The 13,727-nt window shown below is 38.1% G+C and overlaps 1 protein-coding gene across 2 annotated transcripts; it reads left to right on the top strand.

Annotated features, from left to right (window-relative positions):
* Window positions 1-6,808: 6,808 nt before the first annotated feature.
* Window positions 6,809-11,564, top strand: LOC306847251 (uncharacterized protein). Of its 2 annotated transcripts, XM_079381099.1 has the most exons (6): window positions 6,928-6,995; window positions 7,879-7,939; window positions 8,134-8,490; window positions 9,077-9,193; window positions 9,737-9,789; window positions 10,076-11,564. In XM_079381099.1, the coding sequence occupies exons 3-6, from the start codon at window positions 8,154-8,156 to the stop codon at window positions 10,202-10,204; spliced, it is 636 nt and encodes a 211-aa protein (XP_079237225.1). In that variant the 5' UTR covers window positions 6,928-6,995; window positions 7,879-7,939; window positions 8,134-8,153; the 3' UTR covers window positions 10,205-11,564. The 2 variants fall into 2 exon arrangements, with proteins under 2 accessions (XP_079237224.1, XP_079237225.1); XM_079381098.1 differs by lacking the exon at window positions 7,879-7,939 and having other exon boundaries at window positions 6,809-6,995.
* The last annotated feature ends 2,163 nt before the right edge of the window (window positions 11,565-13,727 follow it).

Genomic DNA, 13,727 nt, shown 5'->3' with positions numbered 1-13,727 from the left:
CTGTTTAGCTGTTGCAATGGGTCGTCAGTCAGTGATGGCACTCAAAGGCCTGATGTTGTGTTGTATGGTCTCCGTTGTTTCTCTGCCTCTTCCTCAATGCCGTTTGATTGATCCTGCCAGTTTTGCATTTCAGGATGTTCTCATTACTCTTAGGAAAAGTCTCAAGTGAAGATTCACCTTTTCCTGCTTTAAGTCAGCCTTTCTCCATGTTGACATGTGCCCTCCTCTTTCAGGAGGGAGTTGACAATCCATCAGCCCCTCACTCTTCTTCTCTCTGCAGCTGAGTCTTTGCTTCATCGCCACATAGTTACACAGACTCCAGTTCTTTGCTTCCTTTTGTCAAGGCTCTGTTCCAGAAGCCATCTGAAATTTTTAACACTCAGAGACTGCATTAATCAAATTGCATCTTTATAAACTCTTGACTAAATTGTTTCTGAGCAATCAGCTCTTTATCTAATTTTCACTTTTCAACCATCTCTTTCAGTGGTTCCTTAATAAAAAGGTTAAATAAAAATAAATAAATAAAATAAATAAATGAAAAAAGTCATTTGGTCAAAAACAGCAGTTCCCTTATTCTATTTTAGTCAAGCAAGTTCTTCATTGCAGAAAAACAGCAAGCAGTTTTTTCTTTGCCAACTGCAGAAAGCAGCTACCTTTATTATCTAAGAATACTACAATAAAACAAAAGAATCCTTCATTCTACACCAGCATGACATGCGTATGGTAAAACTAAAGACTTCAATCATAATTTTCTTCTATAATTGCAAACATGGTTCAGAATAATCTAGTAATGGTGAATGAATTTTCCCAACCAACATAAAATAATTCCTTTTTATCTTATTTTGGTATTTAATCAACAAGTTCCATTATTACTGTAAAATGTCCTATAGACTTTGAATAAAACTTTCTTTGAACTTGGTCACCCAATCTTGCTCTCATTCAACATTTCACTGCACAAGTTATCTTTAGTTAACTCAAAACCAAATCTTTGAAACTCTGTAATGGATTCACTTTCACACTGTCTCCCAGGGATAACAAGATACAAATTTTAGACGTCTTCAGATATCAGATATAAAGTTTTAAGCACGTGCAATATTTTTATTCATCTATTAAGACATGTCATTTGTTCTGATTCTTCTTTCTTTATTGAAGCTTGAATCTTTTTCTTGTTTTTTTTGTTTGTTTGTCAACTCTTCAAGTTGTAACTGCGTTAATTTTCTCTGTAGCTCCTTCTCTTGAATTTTGAGCTTCTGTTCATTTTTTCTAAGTTGCTTCACTGCATGAGATACATGGTCACAGAACTCTTTGTGTGTTTTAGAGTTTAAACCGACCACGTCCTCCAGCCTGCCCTTTACAGCTTGTGGCATGGCTTCAATCACAGCATTTCTAAACAATGTTGCCATTAATGCTTTAATGTCCCCCACAGCTAAAAGTTTGCCCATAGTTTCTTCTTCAAACACTTTAATCCACTCTCCAGCCCCCTCATGGATGTCTGGAAGGCGAGTGACCAGCCCCTCAAAGTCCTGTGTGGCCCAGGGGACATACTGTCCCTGTGTACCCTTAATTAAAATTTGGAGTCGTGTAGCCAGTGGTCTAAGTCTTCCTTTTTCTCTTCCTTGTTCCCATGTTTCTTTAAATGATAACTCCTCCCCTTCACTCACTTCCTCTTTGCTTTCTAATAGTTTACTTCTGTCTTTCACCATTTTATGTGCATCTTCAATAAATTTTTCTGTTAGTTTAATTTTCCTTTCTATTTCTTCTTCCATAGCCTACTTGTGCTTCAATCTCCTTTTCTTCTCTTCTCATCTGCTCTAAAGTTTCCTCATTTCCTGTTTTCCCTTCATAGTTTGCTTTCATCATTTTAATGCTATGTGTGCCTGTTTATAACAATCTAATGGTAAATATCCTTCATTCTTTTTATTTTGTTACCTCTTTGGTCTTACGTCTGGTTCTTTTTGTTTGTCTTCCAGTTCTACTTGTCCTTCCATTTGCATTTCTCCAGACACCTCTACAGTACCCTTAAGTATTGGGAACTGTCCCCTGGGGCAGATATGGGGGTGGTTTAGAATACAACTCTTCTTTTTTCTTTGTTTCTTTATCTGCCTCTTTTAGTATTTTTCTTGCCTGTTTTATACTTTTCAATGAGTTTTCTCCTTCCTTTTTGAACATGGCTAGCACTTCCCTCTCTTTTTCCCTTTTTGCTTATCTTTTTTCTCTCTCTATTTACTGTTGCCTGTAGTTTTATGATTTTTTATCAGAGTTTCCATTTCCTCACACAATGATACATCAAATGTCCCTTCCTTTGGCCATTTTGTCATCATTTTTTTGGTTCTCAGCTGCCAGCTTGTGTATCAGCTCTTTACACAATGGATATTTTAATCCTAGTATTTCCACTGGAGTGGCTGCCATCATTTTTCCTATAATATGAAAATCCTATATTTAAAACTCAATCTATAGTTTATACAACAATTTAATTTATTATTATTATTTTTTTTAAATAATATATTCTCCACCCTTCTTAAATTATTATTAGATCACTTTCTTCTATTTCCTTCAGTATCATGCACTTTTAGGCCTGGCAATTATTATAACCCTTGCACATTTTCAATATAGAGTGACTTCATACTATTTATTTATTTATTTTTTATCACTTAGTGTCCAAAAAGTGCCAACCTATCACTTAAACATTCGTTGTTTCTAAAAATCCTTTTATCAATAATTCAAATTAGATGTTAATTATTACAATTTAATTATTTAACAGAGCATATACCTCTATTTTTTTCTACTATCTTAACAGCATTAATCTTTTAACATTTCCTTAATATTCTCCCTATCATAATCCCACAACATATCCTTTCAAATGTGTATGAAAAATCTACAATGCCAATCTTGATCCAATCTTTATTGAAACAATTTTCCTAAACACATTCACTCCATCTAATCCTTTTATTCATAGGGCTCATTCATCCTCTGTCCTTTTATTTATAGGGCTCATTCACTCATTCATCCCTCTCAGGTGCGGCACGAGCTGTGTCCACATCCCGCCAAGCCCCACTTAAGGGACGGTCCAGGAGGGGTGCGCAGCTCTTGCCCACCCAATACGGAATTTATTTATTGTCTCATACAACCATGGTCATTCACACAGACACATACATTAAAATAGATTATAGTACTCTCTTCCTGAGAGACCTGTCAGTTCTGCTCGCTCTTTTACTATTACACTTCCTCGACATAGTAAAAAAACAGCACTCTGCAGGATTTTTGCCTACCCGTACAGACCTCTGTAACCTTCCTTTCACCAACAGAGCGGTAACCGTAGGACTTTACGCGCTTTCCTATACTTTATCTGCTTAACGTTTACGTCATCCATCAAAGGCCCTCTTGACAGTAAACACAGATTTTTGCATACACAATCTGCCCTAATTCACTGCTATCCATCAAAGGCCCTCTTAACAGTAAAACAGATCTGTGCATGCAATTATTTATTCTGGAATCAAAACCCCCTTTTTCTTTTTGTTCTTTAAATTTGGAAGATAAATTTTTAAGAGTTCTTACAACCAAGGGCTAAATGGCAAACAACACAAACCAATTATATAAGCATAAACTGCCTACCTTTTATTTGTGGCCACTCAATTCGTGTTGTTCGTCAAACAGCCCAATGTGGATTTTCACCCTCTGCTCCTTTCCATCCTGTTCGTGACGCCAATTTGTGGTGGCTTCTGCCAGTGCTCTGAGGAATCATTTTCAGAGTCTTGGGGTTTTGATGCCAGAATTTAGATTTTATTATCAGAGACAATAAAACCGAGAGACGCTGCAGTGAATCTCCCGAATACATGGCCGCTCCTGCTTAAATCCAGTTTCTCCCAAGGAGTGTTCTATACATTTTCTAAAGCGTTATTGTTTCTAAGAAACAGTCTCCATCTGTTTGCTAGAGCAGACACTAACCCCTCTGTATGTTACGTTAAATGAAGAGGCATGACTTGGTCATAGGATGTGCAGACACTTTAAACCATATGTCTGCACATTTCATTCTTTTGCAGGCCTCTACACATGCAGACAAATACCATTTTACAATAGTAGAATAACTTGATACATACATGGCTATATTCACATTGATTACACAAATAAAACTCTTCATCAGTTTCTGGTTCAAAAGTGGCTTGACCTGGGGAATGCGGCACCTGTAGCCCATTTCCTGCACACGCCTGTACACGGTGGCTCTGGATGTTTCTACTCCAGACTCAGTCCACTGCTTCCGCAGGTCCCCCAAGGTCTGGAATCGGTCCTTCTCCACAATCTTCCTCAGGGTCCGGTCACCTCTTCTCGTTGTGCTGCGTTTTCTGCCACACTTTTTCCTTCCCACAGACTTCCCACTGAGGTGCCTTGATACAGCACTCTGGGAACAGCCTATTCGTTCAGAAATGTCTTTCTGTGTCTTACCCTCTTGCTTGAGGGTGTCAATGATGGCCTTCTGGACAGCAGTCAGGTCGGCAGTCTTACCCATGATTGCGGTTTTGAGTAATGAACCAGGCTGGGAGTTTTTAAAAGCCTCAGGAATCTTTTGCAGGTGTTTAGAGTTAATTAGTTTGTAATGTAGCAAATTAATCCTACAAATATTTATTTATTATTTAGCTTTTAGGGAATCACTCTTAAGAGTTGATCTTCATATGATTAATTGTTATTAATCAGAATGTCCAACTTATGCCTTGTTAACGACTTGTCCAGCAAGCATTAATAGCAGCAAGTTATCTCTTAACACGTTGTTTATTTAAGTCGTGGCCAACGATTGGAATAAATCAAATAGTTAAATTTAGTTATCTAACGTTAGCTCCTGAGCGTAGGTAAAACGCAATCTTTTTGGCAAATAGTTACGACATGTTAAATCACATAACACAGACAAAAAGATTTCTTAATCAAGTCAAAGTTTTATTCACTAACTCTAATACACTACTGACTAGACAACATTAAACAGACATAAACACACATTCGTTGCAATGAATTGTTCGGATCTTAAGAGAGTCTTAGGTTCTAACTTAATGCTCGTTTTAGCCTGAGGAAACTCATAGACAGAGAATCATTCTATCTTTACTTCTCAAACGAGAGATATCCCGGTTTCAGTCAATAAAGAGATTTTGCCTTACTTGGTCTTTTGCTTTCGGTTCAAAGAGTCTTTCCTTCAGGTGATGTCCGTTCTTTACTCAGCTTGAGACGGATCGCGTGCGGATTGGCTGCTCGGGAGGTCGTGTGACTAGAGCCCTCTTCAGTGGTTGGGTCGTCGTCGTTCTGACGTGGTGAACCTTTCAGGAAGTCTATTCAGGTCTTAGAAGTTTAATGTTAAAGTTCTTTGGTTGTCTGCAGTACTCAGCAGAACGAGAGACGGGCGAGGCGTGTGTGGCCTCCTGTTGTTTTCAACTCCAACCAAAACTTTCGGTTGTGCATCTGGTTTTAACGGGCCGATTTGGGGTCCGCCTTTTGGCGCGTGGTCCAATCGCAAGTGTTTGTGTGGGCGGAGCCCCGCCCTGCGTAGCTGCGTGTTTTGCATACATTATCTTGTTCAGTCATTCGTCACATGAAACACTTATTGAAAGCAAGTTTCTATCCGTTATTGTAATCATGCATTGATGTAAACCAATCATTTCCATTCACCATAATATTCTTCATAAGGTTAGCTTTCTAAAGAAACCAAACACTTATATTTTGATATGCACAAAAATACACGTGACCACAGAGGATATTACTGGGTTAAATACATTGATAAACAGATCCTAAATACACATATTAATCATGTGAAAATGAACAACTAGTGATCAGGTAAACTTATACATTCTGGAAACAGATTTACCATAGATTTAAAATAATGCAACAGCTTATAAATGTCACAAACAAAAACATCCTTTAATATATGTATAAACTATATTGTCTATAGTGTTTCTTTTGTCGAGTATATTTTGCTTCACAGGAACTTATTATAACTCGTTCCCTTTTCAAAACACACAATATCCTTAAGCCAAGCTGTGGCTCCCTTTGTCCGTTTCTGTTGGTTTAGAGAACGCAACAGGAAAAACACATTCCTTTCTTGGGCGAACGCGAGGTCATAATGTCACTTCTTGGGGAGCTCTGGAGCTCGTCTTAACTCCGAGTCGGCTGTAAAACCTTCTTCTTCCAGATGTTTTTCATGAATTACTGCAAACTTAATGGATAGAGATTTAGGGAATATGGCGCCAGTAAAGTTAGGCTCCGGGAAGAGGAGTTCTGTTTTCTTTCAAAATGACAAAACGTGAATTTCCTGAGCTGGATCATGGTTTTATGGCCCAGGAGAAAAAGATGTCCATTCCATATGGCGTCAGGATGTCTGTTGTTATATGTGTGCGTTCAGACCACTCCTTACAGTTGATTCAGATGATTCGGTTAATAGCTCGTTTAGAGAACCTTTTCATGATATGCTAATTTTTTGAGATAGGAATTTTGGGTTTTCATGAGCTGTATGCCAAAATCATCAATATTAAAACAATAAAAGGCTTGAACTACTTCAGTTGTGTTGTAATGAATCTAAAATATATGAAAGTCTAATGTTTATCAGTACATTACAGAAAATAATGAACTTTATCACAATATGCTAATTTTTTGAGAAGGACCTGTACATGTCTAGTGAGCAGAAATGACAAAAGCATTGTGAGAAAGCATGGGATGTCTGCCGTATATTTGCATCATTGTTGTGTGGTAGTGGATTGTGAGACTGGAGCACATGTGCTCATGCTGACGGAGGCGAGTGTGAACACCGAGCTGCTTTAGAGTTTCCTTATTCCTCAGAAATGAAACTTAAGTGAAGTGCTATGCAGCAGCAAATAGATTTGTCCTTTTCAGTAAACACCAGCATGACAACGGTGAAAATGCGTTTATAAGTAAGAGCCCCTGCTCCCACGTCTCAGAGCAGATGAACTGCACCTGACAAAGAGACTGGAACATGAGCATTTTCAAACTTATCCTTTTAGTCAGTGAGTATCCATAAATTGATCTCTATTAATATATAAATGGCTAAAACACATCTCTTCCATCTTTATTTGACCCTCTAACACTCTATTCTAAATCTATTTTATCTATTTGTTGTCTTATTAAAAAACAAAAACAAAAAAACACTTTACCCTTTAAGACTTGCACTCTATTAGCTTTATTAGCGATTAGTTTTCTGTTTTATTTTTCTACAACTTTGATGAAAGGTTTTGATCCACTTCAACTGTTGACTACTGTATATATTAGTGCTGTCAAACGATTAATTGTGATTAATCGCATTCAAAATAAAAGTTTTTGTTTACATAATATATGTGTGTATGCTGTGTATATTTATTATGTATATATATAAATACAAACACATGCATGTATACATTTAAGAAAAATATGTTTATATATTAAATATATTTATATATAATATAAAATATAAAAATATGAATATAAATGTATAAACGTAAATATTTTACATACTGTATTTGTGTGTATTTATGTATATATAATATACATAGTATACATGAATATATAATGTAAAGAAAAACTTTTATTTTGGTTGCGATTAATTGTGATTAATCATTTGACAGCACTAATATATATATATATATATATATGTTTCAATCATGACAAAGATTTTAGCATGGTAATGTACATGACAATGTTAATGTATTTGGTCTTGGTGGAATAAATCTGCTACGCTGCTGCTGAATTGCTGCTGCTGTTGGTTGTTGCTGTAGTTGTAAATGATTGCTGCTGCTGCAAGCAAGTGCAGGAACTTGCTACTGCCAACGCATACGGCGATACAGTTCAGTGAGTATTTAAGACATACTGCTGCTGCACAAATAGCATAAAATAACCCGTAGCATATCTATACAGGTGGAGCTGGGGAAGGTGCAGGGCTCCAGTGAACTCTGAAAGCGTGCTGCAGGAATCTCAAGTGAATACTACTAGCCAGCCATATAAATGCAAGGCAGTAAGCTCATTGGCTGCATATATGCAGCATGAGCCAATCAGCTTCTGCCAAGTCATTTAACTCTCTGAATATCATCAGTTACATGAACAACCTGTCAGCCTGCGCCATCTAGAGTTGATTCAAAGAACTTGTGTATTTGTGCATGTTGTCTTTCCTAGGCATCAGCACACAGTGTCTTATGTGTGCAGCCACAGTGAATTTGAGTGTCCAGCTGGAGCAGAATGTTATTCTGCCCTGTTTCCTGAACGCCAGCTCTGAGATGGCATGGTATCGACTGAGCTCTGAGAAGATTACTTTACTCATATCTGCAGCAAGAGGAAACCTTGACAAAAAAAAAATCATTACTTACTATAATGAGAATGGAAGTCACTTTGGGCTGGAAGCAGACAGGCTTGACTCGGTCAGCCTGGTGATCGCTGGGGTCAGAGAGTTGGATCTGGGGCTGTATTACTGCGCTCTTGGTGTCAGTGCAAAGACAATGCACTTTGGGAATGCTGTCAGACTCACATTTCCAGGTTAGTGCGCTTCAGATCGGCCAAAACATCATGATTTTATATTATATTAATTATGTTATAATTATAAACGAGAGAGCTGTGATGTCAGAGCAGGAAGCCGTAAAGGTGCTCTGTGTTTTATTGGATCACTTCTCCAGAACAAACTTCTTCCTTCATCAGCATGGTTCAGATATAGTGGATAACATCAAAGCAATCTGTAAGAATAATACCGACATATTAAGATTTCCACCTAAATGTGAAATACATTTACTAATTACACTTCGCAATTCTACTTCATAATATATTGCCATATTTATAAAAAATAAACAGTGCAATATAAATTCATAAAGGTGCAGCTGCTGTCAGAATATAGTGCTAAATTGTGAATGCTTTATTTGTTGACAAGTTGTTAGATTATTAATGCAATAAACCTTTCTTCGTGGTCTTTCTAAAACTTGAAAAACCACAGAAGACCTATTTAGAGAGAAGGATTAGTTTTTTCATGGTTTGGCTGTAACCTCTGTTTTCTGTTTCTCTCATCTGTTCCAGTGAAACTGCTGCTCTTTCCTCTGGTTTGTGTGGTGACAGGTTTGGTTTTGTGTTTCAGACACTGAACAGCAGCGCTCGTCAGAGAGTGTGGGCTGCAGGATGCTCTTGGTCTGTGCTTGTGTCGTATGTGGGTTTTGCTGTATTCTCTGCATGTGTGTGATCTGTTGCAAGCAAGGTGAGAAACAGAGAACCCTCTGCTATTAAAGGGCCATGACCTGCCTCTATTTTGTTTTTTTTTCTGTACTGTTCTCTGAGGTCCACTTATAATGCTATCAAGCATTTTACATCAAAATCATAATTTAGAAGTAATAGTCTGTTTTTAACCCCCCTCATCAGAACGCTCTGTTTGAATAGCCGTGGAGGATTGTAGACTCTGAAGTAAAGTAAACACCCACTGCTGTGATTGGCTAATAGTTGTGTATGATTGACCACCTACATTCCTCACAGATAGACTGTGATTTAAGTCAAAAACACATAAATGCTCATATCAAACGGTCTGTTGGAACATTGGGATCAAAAGGAAGGCAATGCAAAGACTGTTTTTCCACAGCTTGGCACTCCACAGGTATAATCGGTGGGCAGGGCTAAACAAGCAATTAAATAGAATCGGTGGGCGGGGCTAAACAGGCAGCGATGTAGAATCGGTGGGTGGGGATGATTGAAATGCATGTTACACCACACAGCGTTGTACATCATTTTTTATGTGTTTTTCTTTTAGGTTCTTCCAGGGTCTCTTGCATCAGCTGCGTGACAAAAAACTCAAATGTCAAGGTGGGATGGACTTGGATTCTTTGAAAAAATGGCATATATGCAAGAAAGTAGCATAAGAATGGCATAACTCAGAAAATTCTATAAGCACAAAAACATGTGAGACATTGACATTAGAAAACAACAAACTCAGAATATGATGCAGGAACAACGTAAAAACAGGCATAAGAATACCATAAAAGTGGCAGAGCTAAGAAAGTAACCTTTGTTCTCCTGTTTGTCTGTGTAGTCGGTATTTTGTGTTGTTTTGTGCTCTGACAGTGACATTAATGTTGATTTATTAACGCAGGGAGATGCAGTTGTTTTCCAGGCAGCAGAAGTACAGTACTCCAGTCTCCGGTTCCTCAGGCAGTCCAGAGCCGCGGCTCCTGCTCCAGTCAACGTGACATACGCAGCTATAACCAACCACATGTCCTGATTGTACTGCATTTAATCAGCTTCATATTAACACAGAGAGTTAAAGAAGTCTACTATACCTACACCTATACTCTGAACTGAAATGCCATGATTTTTATGGAATGACTTTTTATGTTTTTGAAAGAAGTCTATTTTGTTCACCAAGGCTACATTTAGTTGGTTTAAAGGGGTCATCGGATGCAAAAATTCACTTTACAAGTTGTTTGAACATAAATGTGTGTTGGAAGTGTGTGTACACATCCATCCTATAATGATAAAAAAATAATTCTTTAAATCCCCCCTCCAACGATAGTTGATTGACAAGACCGTCTTACCTTAGACCCGCCCTGAGTGAGCTGAGAGCTGTCCGACTCCGGTGCAGTGGAAGACAAGTGATTGAAGTGTTTAGTTGTTGGATGTAATAATGAATATAGCAGTCATCATTAACTCCCGACATCTGAGCCGCTGAAGACGCAGAGGATTAACGTTACTTTCGTTTTGAAGTGAATGCGCCGATCTCCAATCTACATAAATGTGTCTATATTCGCCCGAATCATTCGTGATCCAGCTTTATCTACAGAAGACGTGAGTATAAGGGTTTTTTATGAATCTTTGCAAATTGCCTTTCCTGATAATGTGCTAGTTAGCAAGTTTCGCGGCTGAAGTTTAAAGTCTGCTCGTTACCCCACAGAAGAGAGGGACAGGATCAGCAGAGCTCATTATCATTTAAAGGGACATGCACCAAAATGGGTTGCTGTGAACAGAGCTGTTTCTGACAGGGTAAAAAGGGTGTTTTTTACACTACCATTGAGAAACTTTAACCAATGTTATAGACTTTTCATTAAGACCCTAAAGAATCATATCAACTTGTGGAAAATGGGCATCCGATGACCCCTTTAAATACAGTAAATAATGTCAAATATTATTGCAATTTGAAATAACCTTATTTCTTTTCAAATATATTTTAAAACAATTTATTTTCAGGATCATAATTAATTTGCATCAGGATTCTTTATATAGAAATTTCAAGAGAACAGCATTTATTTAAATAGAAAACTTTTGTAACTTTTGTAACATTATAAAAGTATTTACTGTCACCAGTTTATATTATATTTGTTGTGTATACATATACATGTGCTATATTACTATATTATGCGTGCTATATTCTATGGTTTCTTTTTCATTTGTTTGATTATATATAAGCTAGCTTTCATAGGATGACAAATAAAGCTAAGAGATGATTTCAGTTCTATATAAGGTGTTTTTAAGTGTATTTGGTTTATATTTACACATCAGTGAACATGACTCATATTGACTGTATGTAAATGAGTGTGTTGTTTTCATGACGTAATCAGTGTGGAGTAAATGACATGCTGTCTGCTGCTCCGCTGTCTTTCTGTCTGCCTCCAGTGCTGCTCACCCAGAGACGCGTACTGGATTTCCCCCTGAACACACACACACACACACACATTAGCACAGCTAATATAGATTACTCCAGCCATATTTACATAATTATTATAATACCATTATTTCTTAGAGAAACATCAAACTGTTGTCATTTTGAAGTAAACATTTTCATCGATCAAAAACTACAAGCATCTTTGGCTGTTGATTGGTGGAGAAAGAAACTCACTGCATCCTCGTGAGTGTCCAACATCCAGGGGCCTGATAAACAACACAAGATCACTGTTTGATAAAATGAGTGACGTCATAATGACCTTTGATAAAAACATATCTTCATAATGCTGTTAAAATAATATTGAAAGCATGCAAGTGCATGTGTACTAATACCCTGATGACTCTCATGATATTAATGCAAAGCATAACATTATTCCATCCCTACCTTCATTGGACATCCTTTGTAATTGTAAACCTGATGCAATGTCTGTTGGATTGAAAAATCAATCAATCAATCAATCAATCAATCAATCAATCAATCAATCATTTATTTATTTATTTGTATTTTTGTGTGTGTGTGCTTTAATTTAATTTTGGGCAAAACATGGAGTCCAAGTCAAACGCACCTGTTTCTTTTATAATGTTTTTTCTCCTTCTCCTGCTTTTCCAGCAGATAGTCACAGACAGAAGGCCGACACAAATCATCACCAGTATGCACAAAGCCAGAAGGACGGCCACTGTTACTAAACACACGTTCATGTTTTACAGACCGTACAGTGCTATAGTGGCAGTTTATGAAGCCTGTTTTGTTTTGTTTGTTTTTTAACTTTGAGCTACATTGAGATCAGATATTTGTCAAAGTACTATAACATGGTAAAGAAAATCTAAAACCAAATAAAAACAAAAACATGGGGCGAATTCCAAACGGCTTTTTTGCACCCTTGAAGGGCACTTCGGGAAGGGGACGCCATTTGTAGGGACGTTCCAAACGAAAGTGAACAACTGAATCCCTGTTCGTCTGTTAACGAAGGGAGCATGCGATGGTCACTTCACAGAAGTGATTTCCGTTTGTGATCATGTGATCTTCAGTTAGGAGATCTTGAGATGCATTTTAAAGCATAGTTGGGGTTTATTCTTGAGTAGAATAAACTTATTTTCATGTCATACAAAACATTTTCGTCAGTGATAGAAATATGATTTAAGACTGTATTGTAAACAAGTTTAGTTTGAAAAAGTTTAATAGTAAGACACAATTAGACAGTATTTAAATAAAATAATAACATAAGAAATATTGAATGCTGCACGCACGCGCAGCGTTGTCAAGGTAGGTGATCAGTCATTCGCCAAGGGAGATCCAAAATCTTATACTAGACAATAATGCCCCACACCCTTCAAAGACCTCACTTCAAGGGCTCTGCCCTTGGAAGGGAGTAGGGCATAGGGATGCTCACTTCCATTTGGAATTCGCCCATAGTGCACTGTGATGTTTTTACAGGCTGGCATTTTGACACTCTCATAGTGTCACAGATCGACCAGGCTCTCACTCCAGCCAATCACAGCGAGCACCATCACCCGAGTTCTAATGAGCACACCTGCACATCATCATCACCTCATCAAGTCACTCCGTAAGACCACACACCTCACCACAGTCTGACGTCCGGTCTCGTTCTTGTGAAGTGGAATCCTTAATGCTATCTCAGCGACCTACCTGTTACTTACCTGCCTGTGAACTTACCTCTTGTGTTTCCTCCAAGTGTTGTGTCCATCCGTGTCCTGCAGTGGGCCGAAACGATTTTCTCCCAGTCAGGACCTGTAACTCAATCCTATCAGAGTTTCACCGCCCACTTTCGTGAAGTGTTCGGGCGAGTAGACGGGGATCCATCCATTAGCGATCGACTCTATCATCTCCGCCAGGGTACCGATTCCATCCATGTGTATACCCTGCAGTTTAGGACCCTGGCGGCCGCTAGTGGATGGAACGAGAGAGCCCTACTCACCACCTTCTGTCAAGGTCTAGAGCCCAGATTGCGGTTGCAACTCACTAACTTGGATAACTCCTGTGGATTGGAGAAGTTCATTCAGCAATCCATCCATGTTTCCACACGTATGCAATCCTGTTTCACCGACCAACCATCCTTAGCCCGTTG

This window comes from Barbus barbus, assembly GCF_936440315.1.
Source record: "Barbus barbus genome assembly, chromosome: 27".
NCBI lineage: Eukaryota > Metazoa > Chordata > Actinopteri > Cypriniformes > Cyprinidae > Barbus > Barbus barbus.
The sequence above is the reverse complement of the archived record's forward strand: the minus strand, read 5'-3'. Positions and strand labels throughout refer to the sequence as shown.